Source organism: Spinacia oleracea, chromosome 4 (genome assembly GCF_020520425.1).
Source record: "Spinacia oleracea cultivar Varoflay chromosome 4, BTI_SOV_V1, whole genome shotgun sequence".
NCBI classification, from domain to species: Eukaryota; Viridiplantae; Streptophyta; class Magnoliopsida; order Caryophyllales; family Amaranthaceae; genus Spinacia; species Spinacia oleracea.
In genome coordinates, this window is record NC_079490.1 from 18,302,564 (window position 1) to 18,322,461 (window position 19,898).

Consider the following 19,898-nt stretch of genomic DNA (forward strand, 5'->3'; position numbering starts at 1 on the left):
AATTCGATCCTTAAACCCTTAGTTTTCTTCGAATTTGTTTGATTAATGTTTATCTGATGTGATTATTTTTATGGTTGATTTGTTGTTCTTCATTTGACTTGTTAATTTGATGTAAATTTCTGGGTTTTTTTGGTTGAGAGATTGGTTTAGGTCATTTTAGGTTTGTGTTTTTTTGTTAGTTTTTTCAATTTAATGAATTAGGGGTATGACTTTGTTGCCGTTTATGCTTATTAGAGTATCAAATTCTTAATTATACCCTTTTTCTTTGGTAACTGTGAATCTGTTGGAGGTGGAGGGGAAGGGGTTTCGTGGTCTTATTTATGATGGTGGTGTAGACAATTGCTGGGGGTGGAAAGAGGAGAGGGAAATAGATGTTAACAGAGTTTCGGGATAAGGAAGGTTTTTGTTCTTTTTTAGAATATATTTATGAGATTTTATTTCTAAAAGCTAATCAGGTAATTTTGATTGCTTAATCCCCAGTTTTGATTTTGATGATGTTGGCCTATCTTAAAAACCAACTGTTTTATTTTAGCATCTTATTTTGGAATCTGTTTATTTGTGTTGTGTTCTGTGGGTCTTCTGTAAACCCTGCTGCTTTTCAGCAGCAAGTTCTCCGTGATTCTAATCTGATGGCCCAATTGTTTCAGGTATTGTTGTTTTCATAGCATAATTCTTTGATTATATAATTTCTGGATGACAAGTGGAGCCGATAGATGGGCTGTGAACAAGAACTGCTGAAAAACAAAAGCAGCTCTGTGAACTTAGGGCCTGTTCGGCACCATTGCCAGCTTTTAGTTTCCTGTTTTTTTAAAACAGAAAACTGATTTCAGTTTTGGTTTTCTATTTTCTCAAAACTGTTTCATTTTAGGTTCCAATTAACTAAAAACAAATACTCATGCGTAATTTCTGGGCCCAAAACTACAAGTTTCAACTCTTAAAGATTATTATTATTATTATTATTATTATTATTATTATTATTATTATTATTATTATTATTATTATTATTGTACCCTAGCTTATTCTACTTTCATTGAGAAATTTGTCTCTCCCACAATCGTTTTGCTAAACGATCTCAAAACTCCACCATTCTACGAGTTCACTTTGACTAACACTGGGAGTCACTAATTCTTCATATCCATTGTATATTTCATCATCTTCAAGTTCAACATTTTCATCTGCATAATATACGGAGTAATCCTTTAAGTGTCACTAAATGTACGGAAAAAAAAGGACATACATATTTCTTAAGAAAAAGAAAATAGGACTAGCAGAAAAAGGACAAAAAAAATATACGAACAAGCAAATACGATGTCCATATACACAAACACAAACTGTGGAAAAAAGATCAGAACATAAACAATACAATAATAACATCAAAAGATTAAAAAAGAAACAACACAAAGTTATAATTGTTTATGATGATTACACAAGATCTGAATAACTAGAAATTCCTGCCAAATTACATTTAAACGGCCAAAGGAACTACTTAATCTACAGGCCTTCTTTCTAGAGTCTAGCAACATATCATCTAAAGGATAAAAAATAGAGATAAAGGGAAGGGGTTACTTACTGACCCTTTATTCCTATCAAATTATGAGCTCATAGTAATATAAAACCAAAGTATTTTGTTTGCAGCTAGATGATCAATTACCATGTTTACAACTAGAATACCCCACCTCCTAATTCGTAATGATCTACCATTGAAAAAAAATATGAAGTATATTTCTCATACATGATTGGTTTCAAATTCCAACTATCCTTAATTTCCGAGCTTGAGTTCCTAATAAGACATTCTATAAGCACGATGCGGTCAATCTCTCACACAAATCTCACACTTTGAAGTTATTATAGGAAGAGACAGTTCGACTTCTGATTTCGGGGGCAGCTTTTTACATTATTACAATTAGAACTCCTCCTGTTTTTCACAACCTTTTTCCACTATCACCAAGTATTAACAGTCTCAGGAACGATAAGTCAATACCATTAACACAGGCACACAACATAGCAACACATTATACTTTTGTCTACAGACTATCCTTGTACCGAAGGTCATTCAGACTTATTTGACTGAAGAACTCGTTTTAGACACTCAACAAAGCAGTCATAGAGACCTTTTATTGTACTGTACTCGTTTTAGACACTCAAGATAGCAGCATACTATTCTAATGCCTCACATCCACGTATTAACAAACTAGACATTAATTCCTACCAATTGATCAAATCAAATAGACAATTTTCATAACACATACAATTAAATATACTCTGTAATTTGTGAATTTGTAACACCAAAAGAAAAATAATTAAACCAATTCCATACCCATATTGAACTTGTGAATCCCAGATAATTAGGATTCCCTTCTTCATCTCTAAAACTTAAACTTGTGAAACCCCAACTCAAAAAACTCAATTGAATTTAACCCAAATCATTAACGCTAATTGAACAAAATTCCTCAAATTTAAACTATAACTTATGACAAAATTCAGATGAACACATACAAATTGACAATTGAAAAAAATAATTAAAAAAATAGATATGGATATATAGACAATTTAGACGACATAAACTCGAATTGTAAATAAAGAATCAGTTCAAATGAACAAAAGAGATGAAACAATAGAGAAAGGGATGATTTCAAGGGCTATAAAAATTATAAAAGAAAAGGAAAGGAAGAAGAAGATGAGAAGCCTACCTTGAAATTGAGAACGGGATGCGCCAAGAATGAAGATGGTGGAGATTGGAGAGAGAGGGAGGGAGAGTATGTACTGTACAGGCGGAAGTAATTAAAAACGGAACCTTAAAAACCACTTTTAGTGGTTTTAAGTTTTCCGCTTTTATTTTCTCAAAAAGGCTTAAAATTAGTTTTATTCAATGCAAAGTCCGAACGAGACTGTTTTGGTTTTTTTGATTAAAAAATTAAAAAACTGAAAACGCAAGTGGCGCCGAACGCAGCCTTAGTCGTGCGTTGGCTGTTTTGGCTTCTGCATCTGTATGAAGATTCTATAAACATTTTTTTCTTCAGTCCTGTTGGATGGAATGATCTGAATTGGTACTGATCATCTTTGCATTAACTTTGCAGTTAGGTAGCAGGGAACGTGAGGAGTTCTTGAGGCATGTCAATAAAGAGGTATGCCCTGTAGAGTAGGCAGATATTTTGGATAAATGATAACTTTAACAAAAAGATCTCTTTCCTGTGATTCTTATCATAAAGGTGAAAAATCTAATTTTGGTTTTTCTTCCTTATTTGTTATGAGCTTTAGCATGTGAAATTTGTTGTTTCCTCCATTATTTTCTTTTAGCGGGGGAGGGTGGTTTCAACGATGGCATAAGTCCTCTTGCTCTCTCATCATTTAATGATTTCCATGGCAGAGCTGTGATATCATTTTTCTTTGGATTTCTTCATGTTTGTTTGGCTTGTTTCTGGTATCTAAATCCAATCGAAAGTTCATAGAGTTATGCTGCTCGTATTGTAATCTAATTGATGGTACTGACTTGATTGCCTATTACTATTATTAGAGGTATATAATATGGGCCTAGTTTGGGATTCATTTCTTAACTTTAATTTGGAACTTTGGCTTCTCGATGAATATGGTGATTTGACTTGACAGTTGAATTTAGTTGCCTGATTTTTTCCAGTTATCCTAAAGAGTCTTTTGGTTTGCTGCTTTCTTATTGATACTTGAGATTCTCTTTTTCAACTGCACACATTCACGCCATGGAATTAAAACTCGGCCGTTCCGTTACGTAACGGCCGTTCTGTAACCTATTTTGGATTTGCCGTTCCGCGAAAACCCGTTACGTTACGGTTTGACAAAAATCACGTCTTTCGCCCCGCGTCGTCCGTTACGTAACGGTGACTCACCGCGTTTGACGTTTTTTTCTCCGTTACACCGTTCTTTTACATAAATTGACCAAAAATATTTTTGTAATTAGTTTATGAAACATGATATTTCGAGGCTTATTTGTTCACAGAATATAATACTCACTCACATTAGGATAGATTTGGTTATATTGTGTTGATATAATACTTTATAGACTAAAAATGTAATAATAAGGCTTAGACATGTTAATGTGGTTTTTTTCTAAAAATTCACACCGCGTCAACCGCGATCCGTTCTATTCTTCCGTTACAAGCGGTTTCCGCGACAACGCGACCGTTACCGCGAACGCGACCGCATCCGCGTTTTTTTTCTATGATTCACGCTGATGGTGACATGCTCCTCCATTCTGACAATCTTCCATCAAAAGAAAAGAGGAACAGTAGAATTGCTAGTAACAAAAAACGAATTATTAAATGCTTCTATTAAAAGGTTTGGTGTGGCTAATCAGTTGTTCGATTGTACTTGAAACTTCTCCTAGCAAACTGAAATTGTGAAAAATTCTTGTTTTTTCCTTTTAGATAGATATATATAATACCATGGTTGAGAAGGAGGGTACAGATGGTGAAGCAGATTCTCTGAAGGCCTATAAGGCTGCTCGAGAAGAAAGTGATCAAGCTGCTGAAGTGGATGTTGGGGACGAGGTCTCATCAGCGCTCGTAGACCGGGTGAGTCTGGTTAATCTACAGATTTATGGACCAGCTTTAGTATATAGGTGACACTTACTCATTATATTTGTCATGTTCATGCTGGTAGGTCGATGTAATGCTTCAGAAACTGGAAAAAGAAATTGATGATGTGGATGCCAAAATTAGTGACCGCTGGCAGCTTCTTGACAGGTGCAGTAGATGATAAGTTAATGCTTTAGATATAGTTTTTAACTAATCATTAAAGACGAAGATCTACTATTTAGAGTCTGCTTGCATTTGAAATAGTGTGTGCTTCTCTTTCCCCAAAGAAGACTGGGTACAATCTGCTATTAATATACTGCAATCTGTTTTTTGGGACTGTTTAAACTATACAACTACATACTAAACAGTAGACATTAGTCTCTAATCAAGGACTCGACGTCTAGCAAGTGTTTAACTGTTCTCTCGGAAATGTGACTCCGAGTAATGCACATAATCCTATTCTCAAGACAAGCTTCTTCTGAAAGTTACTCTGTAGGTGCTTAAATAGGAAAGTTTGCTATCTGTTGTAGTACTCCTCGCACGTGTGCTTAGTTAAACTAAATAGATGCTTGTGATTATTCTGTTTTCATTGACAAATTTAGGGGATAATATGTAGAGAAGTATGAATACAAAAATATATACTCTAGGAGAGTAGGAGTGCTGTAGGACTACTAAAATTGAGACATTTTGAAGCTTAACCAAGTTCTCTTTCTAACTATTCAGGAATTAATGCTCTAATTATGTAGGGCTTAGTATGGGTACAAGGCTTTTTTTAGTGAGCTTTCTCTCTTTAAACCACCAAGACATAAGTAAATGTTCGGAAGAGAACTTAGTTGGAGATAAAATTTGATAAAAACAAGTAATGCCTTTTCATTAGTACTGGTTGATGCCTTGAGGTTTATTTTGTTCTTAACATTCAGGAAACTACCTTGTTCTAATAATTTTCTCGCGAATGACCACTTTTGAGCACCTAAATTGACCATATTGCTTTGCTTTAGTCCTTACATATATGCAATGACAAAATAATCAATCAGTTTGGCTTAACGTGGTAAATGTAAGAAAAACTACAATAAAAGAATGATATCACGGCGAAGCTGATGACTTGAACATGTGCAACTTGTACTCAAAAGATACTGCTGAGGCATTTCATCCCAAAATAAGTGGCTGGAAATCGAAAATTTCAAATGTGGAGTCTGAGAAAAACCCAAACCACTGTTTTGCAGGTATGGTGGAACCAATATGGCGTATAAACATATGATTATGTGTCTGTGAGCTATCCATTCTGTTTTTTACACAAAGCGAATCATATATGTCCTGTCAAGTTCGAAGTCTTTTACCAGTCCTGACAACTAACTCTATGCTTAGCTTTAAGATATTAAGCATGGTACTATTAGCTTACTAGTGTGGAGCTGAAGCATCCCCTGGCTTAGCAGTTCTCTCATTCCTCTTTCTTGTAGCTAACCTACTTAACAAATTAACATAGTGGACATATAAATTGGTACAATTCGTATCTTGGTCTCACAATAGGTCAGGTATTTAGGTTATTCCGAAAGGTGATCAGTTGTTTTATACAGAAATGGCGCTGGCAGCCTGGCACCTCCTCCCACCCCCCCCCCCCCCCCCCCACCCCCCACCTTCCCACACCCCCTGTAGATCGTCCTGGTAAATTCAAGGAAAAAGAAAGCCTCTAACATTGCTATGCAAAGACTTGGCAGACATACTTTAACCAGTTACTATGCTATTCCGATTCTGAAACTACACGCTGTCACCTATTTCAACAGATTCTAAGCAAAAACTTATGAATGTTAGGTGCTGGATGCTACTCATGACAATTATATGTATCTGTTAGATGTAATATGTTCTATATAATTTCACATAGTTTATGTGTTGGTTTGCAATTTTCAATAATTTCACATAGTTTAGATACTTCCATACTTATACACTTTTATGGTATTAAGATTTATAATGAAAATAACTTTAAAAGTCCAATTATAAGTTTGATTAAATATAAAAATCAAATAACCTAAACATTGTTTAATGTAAAATATCTGCTGCTACTTGCAGTTCTTTGAGCATGGAATGGGTGTTTAAAGAAGAGAACTTGCCGTCAAACTTGATGGTCATGTGCTGACCCTTAGCTTGCAAATGTATGGTTGCCGTGTTATCCAAAAGGTATTGTTGACTCACTTGTCATTTAAGTTTTGATTTTGTGATGGGTTTCTTTGTTTTTCAGTTTTGAAATAAATTTTCTGCAGAGACTTGCTTGTTTGGAGATGTATCGACGTGACTAAAGTTTTGGTTTCATACATACTTTTGTTATTCTATTTGCAATGCCATGGTTGTTTAGAAACCTAATGTGCTTCTACAAGCTGTGCTAGATCCCTTTCACGTCAATTGGTTTTTGTTGTTATGGTAAAGAATTCATATCGTATAACTGTTCCATCTTTTTGGTTTTGCTTCACTTAAATTAATTCAAACTTTGCTACTGTTCAAATTGAGTCTTGCAGCAACTTGTCTCCTGATATAGTCTAGACACTTAGACAATGGTACTGAAACATGCAATTATTCTTCTTTCCTGTCTGAGTGTCTGGTAATCACACCTATTTCCTTCAATTTTTTCCCCTAATCTAATCTAAATGCTAGTAGCTACTACGTGGAGAACATTGCATCATTGTGAGTGGTTTAATTACCATAGGTTATGCTTTTGCTAACTTCCCTCTAGACCTTTGCATGTGTTCAATTACCCAACTGTTTTGGTTACTAGTTTCTGTAAATATGAACATGGCTTTTGGTGAAATGTCGTTTGATTCCACATGATTTCATTTTAACTTGGGTTTATTTCTGGTGTTTGTGATACTCCCAGCTACTAAAAACAAACACTATCAGCTATTTTTACAGTTTTTATGTAGCTTCTAAGTTTTTTTTTTAATTATTGTTGGTGATGATTATTAGTGAATTGTTATTTTGACATATTTACTTTGGAAGGTTAAAAAGTTTGTTTGTTGATTTTGAATTGATAATTTCCTGTCCCCATTATTAAGTAGATTCCTGTTATCAGTTACAGTTACTCTTTTTTCCTGTGTGTTGTTCTTGTGTTGTTGATGTTATCTTGGTTTGGAATTTTCGACTGTTGCGGTCAATCGGTGAATGGTGTAATAGTAGTTTGAAGTATTAGTAAATATTTCATATATGGTTTTGAGGCTTATAAATATGGGACAATCTGAATCAATTATAAATTTATAAGTAATACTTTAGTCCTTAAGCTTAAGGTGTAAGCCATAAAGTAATCAAGTTACGGCATTGTGGTACACTTGGTGAGTTCTTGGCATTTGAGTGCAAAAGTAGATGGTAGCAGACATGAATATGAGAAGTGGTAGCAGACACGAGTTTAAATTTGCAATCAACTAACATGTAAATTTAAATTTGTCAATTGCAGATATATTTTGGAGCGAAACGAGTTGGAATTTTACATGAAGAAAATCCAGAAGAAGGGGAATGTTGCTGTAGAATCAGATTAGGGATTTGATGTCGTAATGTTTATGTCACCTCTAGTTAAACTCCGGCTCCCAGTTTTTACCAATGCATCATTAATGTTGTAGTTAAACTATGTTTTGTTCAATGTTTGTGCTAAAAAGATTATGGAGGCTAGTACCTAGTACCAATGCATAATTAATGCAGTAATTTTTTTTTTGCTAAATAAATATACTATTTGCAGCGCGCTACCGTTAAGCGAATGCTGCGAATAATGTCAGAAATTTGCCTTCGAAAAACACTATTTGCAGCGCTTGCGTAGTGTAAAAGGCTGTGAATAATACACTTTTCGTAGCGCGGGTGAAACAAGGTGCGTTGTAAATAATGTCTTTTTGCAGCGCTTCTGTTCGTTGCGAATAAAAGTCCATTATAAACAGCCCCCACAATTACAGCGCCCAAAAACGTTGCAAAAAGCCTGTTTACGCGCGCTGCAAATGATGTTTTTTCTACTAGTGGTACAAATATTAAAAAGATACCGGAAATAGTGAATCCCCTTGTCGTAATCCTCTTGTAAGAGTAATTAATTAGCTAGTTTGGTTGTGTTGTGATTTACTGCCGGAGAGTATACGTACCCCTTCCGTACGGGTTTAAAGCTACGGATCAAAGACTGTACTAATGAAATAGAAGAAAAACCCAACGTAACCAAATATTTTCCAAAGAAAACACGAGTTGTTAGTTCCAATTAAAGATAAATTGAAACATCATTAGAAAATTTTCTTCACTTGTTAAAAACAAACAATGATATGATCATCTAGTTTAATATTGATATAGATTAATTAGATTTTTGTTTAAGGAAATGAAAAATCCATTTAACAAGTAAAGGCACAATTACTAGAGATGATCCCAATCATCTTGGAAAGAAATAATTAAGCAAATTAAAGTACATCAATAGAAGACCAATTGAGAGGCCCTTAACCAAGGTCTCGGGTTCGAGCCTTGGGAATGGAAAAAATCTCAACTGGAAGGAATGTTGCCCATCGAGTTACTCATGCAAACTCCTGCGGAACAAACCGAAAAAAAAAAATGTACATCAAAAGAAACAATAATTAGAGCTGAGGACGCCAATTTGGTACCCCTAAAATGATGCAAATTTGTAAAGAATCATGGGAGCAATTTGAAGCATAATCTGGGGTCAAGTGTTTCTTGCATGAGTTTTGCCATCCTTTCTGCCATATCAACTGTAAACTGATCTTCTTTAGCCCAATCCCAATCTTTCAAATCCTTGTTATTTCCAGTGCTTCACAAGTCAATATATAATTTGTTGTATGATACCATCATTTTCCTCCTGGGGAGAAAATGGCATGCCAACTTCGACAAATGATGTGAGTGTGTCAAAACAGCTTCGACAAATGTACAAAATCCGACACCCGGAATCTGCAATAGATTTGGGAAGGGATGTTACAAGTGTTAAATACGGGTCTGGGCCGCACCCGTTATCAAGAGAGAGTCCACTTAACAAGTCCAAAGGAAGTTCCACCTTAAAATCATATGGCAATAAGGGGAGTAGCGCATTTGCTTTATTAAGCGATTAACTATCTCCTCTTTTATCAATGTGGGACTCTCACACGTGTTGTTTCATTTCATGGGTCAGATCTTACCAATAAGAGATAGCAATGTTAAGTAGCCTAGGTGATGGAAGCGAATCCAGTTGGGTAAAGGACGATCCTATACAAGTTGTTGTACGTTGTTGGTGTTGTTGATAATGGGTATGACTATGGAGCGGGATTTGATCAATGGTTGGATAATTTACGCGGTTAACAACACAAAAGAGTAACTTCTTCAACCAAGACGTACCTGTTTTCGCCGGACTAATAATGAAGATATCGGTGTCACGAGCAACAAAGTGTTTTTGAAAGTTGATTGCATTGGTTAAGGTAGGAATATCATCTTCGTTGTAGTAGTAGAAACCTTCATACTCTATCATTTTAAAAGAGGAGCCTCTCAAGGAAACTCTTGGAAGGGTTTGTATTAGCTTTTCAACTTGTTCATCTTCTTCATTTGAGTTTGTTGGATGATTTTGATTCATTGTTAGTATTTTATTTTTGTGATTGTACGTTTTGGTTGATGAAATTAAGTATCTAGTGTTTGTAGTTTATATGTATAGATAACACCAAAAGGATAGGTGCGTTATTTGTTCACTTAAAAAATAACAATTAGTTGCCAAATTGATATACATATATGCCAAATCATTTATGCAAAAACAAGCATTAATCTTTTTTTTGGTAGAAAAAACAAGCATTAATCAAGTATACTAATTTCAAGGTTGAATCAATAATAGTGGGCTTCGTAGGTGGATCATTAGAGTAATGAGGCAACCAGGCAAGCAACGGGAGGCCGGGAGCAGCCCTTAGTTAATTGTACGTACTATTAAAAAAACTAAACCCCCAACAAATTAAGACGTCGATATTGACTTTATGGGACTAGTACCCGTTTTAAAATGATTTTTATGATTATTATTTACACCAATATTAAGACAACATAGAAAAAGTATGTAAAAAGGTGGTGGATATAATAAGGCAAATTTGTATAATAGATTCGTTGAAAAAAAAAATAAGGTGGTGAATTTGTTAAAAACCATCTTATTAATTTGGTTTTTTTTTTGCAAAAAACTACTTTATAAAAAACATGTTGTAATTAACTACCTTATAAAAAAAATATTGAAATTAACTACCTTATAAAAAAATTATGTTGTAAGACACTATCTTTTCGCAAATTATAAATGTTGAATTAAGATTCTGGGATTGATTTTATCATATGTATCTCATGTGTCATTTAATTACACATTTCGGTGACATGCCACGAGATATGCTCCTAGTAAGTCAACCCCAAAATGTTTTATCAATGCTTGTAATCCAACCAAATGTAATACAACGTAATTTTTTTTAAAAGGTAGTTAATTACAACATTATTTTTTAAGGTGCTTTTTGGCAAAAATCCAATATTATAAGGTAATTTTTGGCAAATTTACCTATAATAAAATGTGGATAAAATTTGATAGATGAAAGATGTGGGTGAATGTAAGAAAAAAAATGAATAAAGTAAAAGAAAATAGGTGGAAAGTTGTAAGTGTTGTAGGGATAATAAGGGTAAGATAGTAAATTTTTATGTTCAAAAATTGAGTAAAACAAAGTATAAAGAACCTTATTAAACAGATTAAAACAAAAAATATAAAGATCATTTTAGAAGATACTTCTGAACTTAAAACTTCAAATTCCTATGTAAATATCTTACCACCAAGACTTTCAAATTTGCGGAATGACAACGGCTAAATCCAATTAAGAAAACTTGATATCATCCAAATTAGACGTAAAACGAGATTTCTTTACTTTAAAAACACAAATAAATTTGTTCAGATGTTCAGAAATATTTTGAGTAAAAGAATCCGTCTTTCACGTATCATAAAGTATGTTTCCAATAATTATGTTAATTGATTATGTGAATTTTACATGTTTTCTGGCAATCTAGGTTTATTCCGCATAACGATTAGATTGTTCATAACCTAACAAGTTTGACTCATCCTTATACTTTGGTTTTCAAATAAAAGAACAAAAACTATACTAAAATTAAGTTATGTTGATTGATTGTTAATCGATCAATTTATGTACTCTAAGTCTATAATCAAGGAGAATATAACTCCTTCATTAATAGAAAAATCCCTAAAAGTTAGTAAAAAAAATTAGAAAATAATACTAACAAACATAGTAAGTGAGATGTAATTTAATTACGTGCAAAAGATTATTGATTCATTATCAATTTACCATATGATATATGCGTTTTATATATTGTTTTCACCCCCGTCCCTTAGTACTTTTATGCGTCAAATGAGCTCCTAGGAGCCATTTTAGTATTAATCTGTGTATTTTAGTGTGCCTTGAGTTTCAGGAATACTTAGTGAGAAATTGGTCTTTTTAGGCCCGTTTCTTGATGATTTAGGCCACTACAGGATCCCGAGGGAGTTCGGGACGACTTTTATCGACTTACGGGAGCCCTAGATGTTCATGATCGAGCCCCGGAAGTTAGACTCGGTGTTGTGGACGAAGGGCGGATCACTTAGCCCTCCGCCCGGTGGATTGCCCCTCGCCCATCGGGCGAGCAACCAAGGATCAGTTCGTCAGAGGGCGCCCGACGGGCGGAGTTTCGCCCGGTGCCCACCGGGCGCCCATCAGAAGCAGCAGCAGCAGAAATCGCCCTCCGCCCGACGGGCGAGAGCCGCACGACCGGGCGCGCGGAGAAGGTTTCCAGAAAGTCGCCCTACGCCCGTCGGGCAGCCCTGCGCCCGTCGGGCGGATTTCGAGCTTCTCGCCCGTCGGGCGGAGAGCCGCCCGACCGGGCGACGACAACCCAAGGCGTTGTGCGCGCGCGTCCTTCTTTATTCTTTTCCGGTTTTTCCTTATGTTTTTAGGCTAAACTATAAATATAGCCTTTGTTAATTTAGTGAGGGACCTTATTATCTTATTTTCTAGTATTAAGCACTTAGACTATTTTCCTAAGCTTAGTTTTTTTCTCTCAAATTTAGTTCAAAACACTTAGTTTCAAATTCAATAAAAATTCAAGATTTCAATTTCCTTTGCCTTCAATTAGGTATTGCTCCTTAATTTCATTCATTGTGTTGCCTTAATAATGCTTTTGATTATGTTAATTGCTTTGGTTATTGTTAATATGCTTGAGTAAATCTATTTTCTAGGGTTTGGGGATCCATGAATAACATGAAGGGACATTGAATAAATTTGATTGTTGGCATTGTAATTAATTCCTATTGATTGGTTATTATTACTATACAATTAGATTTGCGCAGGTTTAATTGTGGTAGTTTGGCAATATCAAGTTAAGATTCGAGAGATGCAATTTGATGTTTAGGCTTGTGTCAATAGGTGGAATTAGGATTAATACGTAGCGAGAGCCCGTTAATTCTAAGTCTATGATTAGTATCGATTCGAGAGAGCATGCTAGTCTAATTAATTGCTTTGTTGATTATTGTGATTGTTTATCGTCTTGGATTGTTATTTGTTGGTGAACCTATGCCCTAGATCCTTTAATTCCTGAATTCTTAATTGTTTAATTATCGTTCGTAGTCTTAGCATACAAACCAACCAATTCTTGTTTCCCAATAGTCTAATATAGTTGATTAATAGTAGAAAGAACACTGTTTCCCTGTGGATTCGATCCTGACTTCCCTTGCTACCTAGCTAGTGGACCTTAGGTTATTTTTGATTAGGTAATACGACTTTAGCCTGTCACCATATTACTAAAAATTTACCAAATTTGGACTATCCTCTCCTATATATTGGTTTGCTTTTACCATTATATATGATAATCTCATCATAATCTAATTAATTACAAAAATTGAGTATAAATCATACATTTTTACAGTAAAATTCATACATTTTTACAGTAAAAATGGTTAGATTTCTTCCATTTTTGTATTATTGTTTCTTCGCTATTACACTGACACTGTCTTTAAGTTGTCAAGCCGCCAACGACAAGTGGGTGACGGATGCCCATGCCACATTTTATGGTGATATGAAAGGAGGCGAGACTATGTGTAAGCTATTCAATCTTATACGAAGAATTTATTTTAACCTAATTAGATTTTGGGCGTGAGAAGCTCATGAATTCACGAGTATTTATCAACTAGAATAACTACATTAATTTCAACAAAGGGTTACATAACATTCTTTTTTCCGTTGCTTTTAAAAAAATCCCTAAAGCGTTTCTAAAACTCTAGAAGCACGATATAATTATGTACTACGTATTACTAAATTGTAATGCATCTATCAAAATTCCATCTCAAAAGTTTTTACTATTTCAGTCTCATATCCGTCTCTATCATCAGTTTAAGACGGCATTTGACTATTTAGAAACGAAGTTCATCATCTCTATAAATTACATAAAGTGATTATTTTGTAGTGATGGTTGTGAAAATAATTTGCTAAAACTTATTTTGATTTGATTTTCAGATGGTGCTTGTGGGTATAAAGATCTATATACACAAGGTTACGGCCTTGAAACAGCAGCATTAAGCACAGCGTTATTCAACAATGGATCGGCATGTGGATCATGTTATGAAATACAATGCATGAACTCCAAATGGTGCAAACCCAACAAAAATACTATTAAGATCACTGCCACAAACTTTTGCCCTCCTAACTACACAAAAACAGTCGATATTTGGTGTAATCCTCCTCAAAAACACTTCGATTTATCACTTAAGATGTTCTTAACAATTGCGGAATACAAAGCCGGGATTGTTCCTGTACGATTTCGCCGAGTTCCTTGTGTTAGGAAGGGTGGCTTGAAATTCCTACTACAAGGGAATCAAGGTTGGTACCTTGTACTAGTGTTTAATGTTGGAGGTGTTGGAAATATTGTTGATGTTAAGATTAAGCCGTCTAATTCCAAAATTTGGATGCAAATGACGCGTAATTGGGGGCAAAATTGGCAATTTACGCGAAATTTGATAGGCCAAAGTTTGTCATTCCAAGTGACAACTAGTGATGGTAAAATGGTGCAGTCCGATAACGTCGTACCGGCTAATTGGCAATTTGGCCAAACATTTGAAGGCAGCAAAAACTTCTAATGAACATAATTAAGTATGAATGATTGTTCTTAATCAAATTAATATTTGGCGTACACATTCAACGGAATGCCATAATATATTGTACGGAGTAAAAGAGATCGGAAGTTCGACCTATAAGATAGATTTTTTTTGGTGGAAATTATAGTATGCAAATTCCAGTTTGGCATCCACGGCGTTTGTATTGTTTTTCATAAGATAGCCATTTCCCCTTTTTAGTTTCTTTCATGGAGCAATAATTACAAAGTTATTGTCTTTTTGATCTCTAATGTAATATCGATGACAAATTCATAAGCATCGAGGTGCACTATACAAGTAGGTATGGGAGTTGGCTTGAAACATATCCAATTTTATCTCTTAATTAGAATCACTGATAATTTGAAACTTCCCTTTGTGTCAATATTACATTCTAAGGCCTTTTGTAACACCAAAAATCTCGGCAAAGTAGATTGAAAGTGTTACGTACACCGGATTTATTAGAACACCATTTTCCTTGTTACATTCTTTGTTATAATAATAGAATTGATTTATTGTTTACCGGTACATAATCTATTGTAATGGCCTTTAATTTGGGGTGCAACGTTTCCAACTACCATAGATTTTTTAGGAGTCCTTCTACCAAGATAAACATTGTTAAATATGCTAAAAGAGACAATATAATTTCCTACTTCTAAACTTCGACATAGGCTAACTTATTATATAATCCCGATGCAATTTTTTTTCTTGGCGCGATTATCAAGTTTCAACTAGTTATCCGTTAGGTCAGACCATGTACGTGCATTCTTGACCCTTGGTCAAGTGTTAAATAATTTCCCTCTTATCTTTCTTCTTCTTCCACCTCATTTTCCACTAACTTGACACACCTCTCACTCCGACTCTTACTTTTTCTTCTATAATCTTGACTCAAGGTCAATAATTTCTTTCGCCTACTTTTTACGTAAATTCCACCTCAAATTATCTTTCCCACACAATTGCTAATTTTAACAACTACTAAAATTTAAATTAAAAATTATAATTAATATATAAAAATTATGCAAATTATTTTCATACATACAAAAACAGCGAATTAACACCACAAAAAAAAATCTTCTTTAAAAAAAAATACCACAAAACAAATATTCTAAGCCAATGAAAGATAAACATGAAAAAAATGAACATGAAAAGAAAATATGCAATGCATCAGACCCAAAGAAAAACGAAACATACATGGAATTAAAGAAATAAAGGCTCACTTATTTACTTGACCTTTGGTCAGAAACCTTATGATATATATGTGTGTTTTATATAGAGTTTTACCCCCGTCCCTTAGTACTTTTATGCATCAAATGAGCTCGTAGGAGCCGTTTTTAGTACTAATCTGTGTTATTAAGTGTGCCTTGAGTTTCAGGATTAATTGGTGCGAAATTGGTATTTTTAGACCCGTTTCATGGTGATTTAGGCCACTACATGAGCCTGAGGAAGTTCGGGACCATTATCGTCGACTTTCGGGAGCCTTATATGCTTACGGTTGACCCCGGGAGTTAGACTCGGTGATATGGGCGAAGGATCATGACTTTTGCAACTCGCCCTTTGAGCTGAGGGTGAAATGAGAAGACCGGGCGAAAACAAAAGGATTTGAAGTCTTCCATACGCGCCCGATCAGGCGGGCTTCGCCCAGTCCGGATCGGGCAGTCATTTTAGGCCTTGTTGTGAGATTTTCGGAACCGCCCGATGTAGACACCTACTTTTGTCCCCATTCCCGAAAGGGAAGGTTCGATGATGAGAACGTAAATCTCCACTTGACAACGCATCTCCTATAAAATAACGAATCTCATTACCCCTTTTCATTTCACCCGAAACCAGCTATTTATGGAAACCTACTAAAAATAGTAACTGCCGTAATGGGTAGTTGTTAAAAGTGGCAAGTCATAAAAGATAGAAACCTGTCAGAATTAGGTGTTGCACTCCAACATAAATCCTAAATGAGATAGAAATTGCGAGAGAATCCTATTCCTAATATGATTCGAAAGTAAGAGTCACGTATTAACTAAAATCCCAACGAGCCTAGAGTTCGTAACGGGCCCAGACGCATCCCGTCACAAGGTTAATACGCACTAAAGGACTCAATTAAATCTCAAATACTCCGGATTCTAGGAATCCGAATTTGACTAAGAAAAACATCCCAGATCCTATTTTCAACGCCTGGCTCTGGGCGCTGAAAATACCTGGTACGTGTTTTTTCCTAATTCCTCGTGGATTAGATTTCTGCAATTCTATCTTTCCACGAACTCTTTTCTATAAATAGGGCCTTAAGTTCGACGTGAAAAGAACACACAACACACAATTATATTCTGAGTATTGACTCTAAACCCCTAAGCCTAAGCCTCGCGCTGCAAAACTGATCACGCGTTCTGTCGCAATCGATCCATAAATCGAACAGAACGTATCCCGTCCCATAATTTGAGATTCGTTAAATAAAAGGAGAAATAGCAAAGTCAAAGTGGTTAGTTTTCTAAGAACCGTGACGCACCTCTCAAGGGTGCGTCGTAATGTGTGCCTTTTCCATGGTTTAATTGCTTTCCTCGCCCTTTTATGAACTGTTAAACTAACTAAAATCTGATTGTTCGATCACGCTTAATAAATATGATATTTTTGGGAAATTGGATTATCATGCTAGGTCCCTTAAAACAATCTAAATCAGATAATCGCGTTCGATCTAGTACTATATGTTGCATATTGATAAAATCAACTCAGATTAGTTTAATAGTTAACGCACGTCCCTTCAATTATTTATGCTGAGCTAGTAAGGATATCCTGCCTCTGGAGTTATCGAAGAGCGAGTACTCCTCTCGGTAGTTACAGTCCCCCGAACCCTCAATCTCTACCCTGCGGGTGTACGTTGAGCGATCCCCACCACCAGGGATCACAAGGGAACCTACGGCCGTCGTGGTCAAACATAATTGCACTCCCTTTATGTCACGATAACCGGGTTTTGTCAGTTTTTCTCATTGTCGTTAAAAACTGAATGGCGACTCCTATATTACTAGTCAATTGGGTGTAAACTCACAGGAAATCCAATTACACTTGATTTGACAAAAAGAAGCGTCACACCCACGAGGGACGAGGTCACGCATTAGCCTCGTGCTTTTTCGACCCCCTCACAGTGGCGACTCCACTGGGGATAGTGAAGGAAATACTCGTGCTTGTAGGTAATCAAAATAGCCGAAGGGTGAAACGATCCTACCCCGCGTTTATTTCCCCATCAAGTTGGGACGACCTGAAAATCAGCATATTAATGTGAACGGGCAAAACCGCATAACGAATCTCGGCTCCCTTGGTGTTTCATCTCGGGAGTTGGGACTAAGGATACCCATCGCCAACCGGGGGGTGCATACGCTTCGAATGTTGTCCACTCGGCACTTTCGCTAGTAGTACACTCGTCCCAAACCCAATCGCTCGCCCATTAGGTCCCTCTCGCCTGCATGCCCCCTTGGCTTGCACTTGCGGGTTGGCCTCTTGAGCGAAATTCGTCTGCTGAAGAAACTACCTCGACCGGGGCATGTGTTGGATCTACGATAGAAGCGGTACCATGCCAGGCGCAAATAACTACCCATAAAAGCCTATCATAAACTACATGACATGTTATTATTGCCTCGTGATGGAATGTTAGTTATGTGTAGCGAAATATATGATTGTGTGTGACAAACTATCCTAGAGAAAACCAACGACCTTCAAAATTGCCCAAACATTCATAAATCAATTCGCCAAAGAGTTATACCGAAATACGTGTTCCGCAAACCCGAACGATCGCCACAAAAATAAGCGACGCTCGGGATGGCCTGTAACGAATCCCACAAACGCTCCACAACGCGTAAAGGACGTTATTAGGCAAGCACGCAAAATCGAAGTCGCATAAACAAAAGTAGACGCAAACAGAAAACGAGAACCAACCAGGGACGCATTTTCAACGCCCCTGGCTGGGCGCCAGAATTTTTCACGCCCTACGCTGGGCGCTGAAGTTGCTGCTTGGCCTTTTGGTCAGGCACAGCAGCCTCGGTGCCCGCGCAAAAAAAATACGTAGCAAAAAAAAAAAACTTTTCGTAAAAATTGCTGCAAGGGCGTATGAAAAGGCACTCGACTCTAAAAGCGACTAAAAAAATAAAAATAAAAAACTCTTTGTGTCGTTGTTAGGCATCCTACGACGACAATGCTCGGCACCAAAACCGAGCATGCTAATTAAACGACCTTGAATGTCACATGGGCAAAGTATTCAAAAAATAATGTTCGAATAAAGTCTTCAAGAAAAAAATAAATGTTCAAATAAATCCGAGTCTAGACTAGGCTATGCCAAAGTACAATCCAAATCCTAAGTCTTAGTTGTCTTATCCATAGAATCGATCCTAATGCTTGGTGTCGTTCTGCAAGTTAAAAGGTTAAACCATATTGAGTCTCCCCTCCTAACATTTAAATCAATAAGCACCCATATGTAATTGTCATCCCTTGCTAAGAATCCACGGCCTCAATACTCTCTTTCACCAATAAAAAGAACATATTATTTAATTCAAGTATTTGCAAAATGGAAACAGTCATATTCTGAAAATCATTCCTCCATAGTCGCACAACCCCCAAAGTGAACCTAAGGCGTCAATACCATCGGCAAAAAATAAAATTAATGGCCTCAAGGCTTATGATCACATTGGGTCACGACTATCATAGTCCTCTCGAGCCACTCGCCCTTTGAAGTATTCCTAAGTACGGACTAAAAGATTTTCCATGAATGCAACATGACCAACCACGAAAATACCCAAATCGGCATGCCATAAGGCTACCATTGGGGTAAAGCAATACACACTAAGAGAGAAGCCGCACTAATGATTCTAGTCTTGCAAAAATAAAAATTCGATCTCCCCAATTAACTACCTTGCCAACATTAAGCAAAATGGCACATGACAAATGAACACCCAAGGGTTAAAATCTAAAGTGTCAACCAACGAAAGTTATGGTCCAATTAGCCTAAGTCTGAGAGTCTCTTGGTCAAGTGTTATAGGCTTACGCCACGTCATTATTTTGAGTCTAGGCCACCTCCTTGTATTCATATACGGGTTATAATCAGAAAGATTAATGAAAGTTCGAGTCTAAATCACAACTTCCAATTAAATCCCAGAAACTGGAATCTAAAAAGAAGCAAAAAATTATTTTCAATGTAATTCTTTCGTTAAATTTCAATAAGGTAAAAACAACATTTTTGGATCTACGCTATTTGCACA

The 19,898-nt window shown here is 36.1% G+C and overlaps 3 protein-coding genes across 11 annotated transcripts in view; 2 read left to right on the top strand and 1 right to left on the bottom strand.

The window, feature by feature from the left end:
- LOC110798822 (probable serine/threonine-protein kinase PBL9) overlaps positions 1-8,209 on the top strand; it is a 29,772-nt gene extending 21,563 nt beyond the window's left edge. For 6 of the 9 annotated variants that reach the window (XR_008932781.1, XR_008932783.1, XR_008932786.1 and 3 more), the window contains 2 exons: positions 3,078-3,125; positions 4,398-4,490. Coding sequence is in view for 1 of the 9 variants with exons in the window: in XM_056843535.1 (XP_056699513.1) it covers positions 492-647; positions 3,078-3,125; positions 4,398-4,544; positions 4,633-4,715; positions 6,612-6,678 (501 nt within the window). In the remaining 8 variants the exon portion in view is untranslated. Of the gene's footprint in view, positions 1-26; positions 648-3,077; positions 3,210-4,397; positions 4,545-4,632; positions 4,716-6,611; positions 6,720-7,983 lie in introns of those variants that run through there. The other 3 variants (XM_056843535.1, XR_008932784.1, XR_008932785.1) reach the window with 3 other exon arrangements.
- A 726-nt stretch (positions 8,210-8,935) lies between these two features.
- LOC110798823 (uncharacterized) lies at positions 8,936-10,117 on the bottom strand. Its single transcript, XM_022004024.2, has 2 exons — positions 9,873-10,117; positions 8,936-9,452 (listed from the first exon to the last, which is right to left on the bottom strand). The coding sequence occupies exons 1-2, from the start codon at positions 10,102-10,104 to the stop codon at positions 9,325-9,327; spliced, it is 360 nt and encodes a 119-aa protein (XP_021859716.1). The 5' UTR covers positions 10,105-10,117; the 3' UTR covers positions 8,936-9,324.
- A 3,222-nt stretch (positions 10,118-13,339) lies between these two features.
- Positions 13,340-14,949, top strand: LOC110780811 (expansin-A23-like). Its single transcript, XM_021985120.2, has 2 exons — positions 13,340-13,620; positions 14,036-14,949. The coding sequence occupies exons 1-2, from the start codon at positions 13,476-13,478 to the stop codon at positions 14,653-14,655; spliced, it is 765 nt and encodes a 254-aa protein (XP_021840812.2). The 5' UTR covers positions 13,340-13,475; the 3' UTR covers positions 14,656-14,949.
- Positions 14,950-19,898: the final 4,949 nt, after the last annotated feature.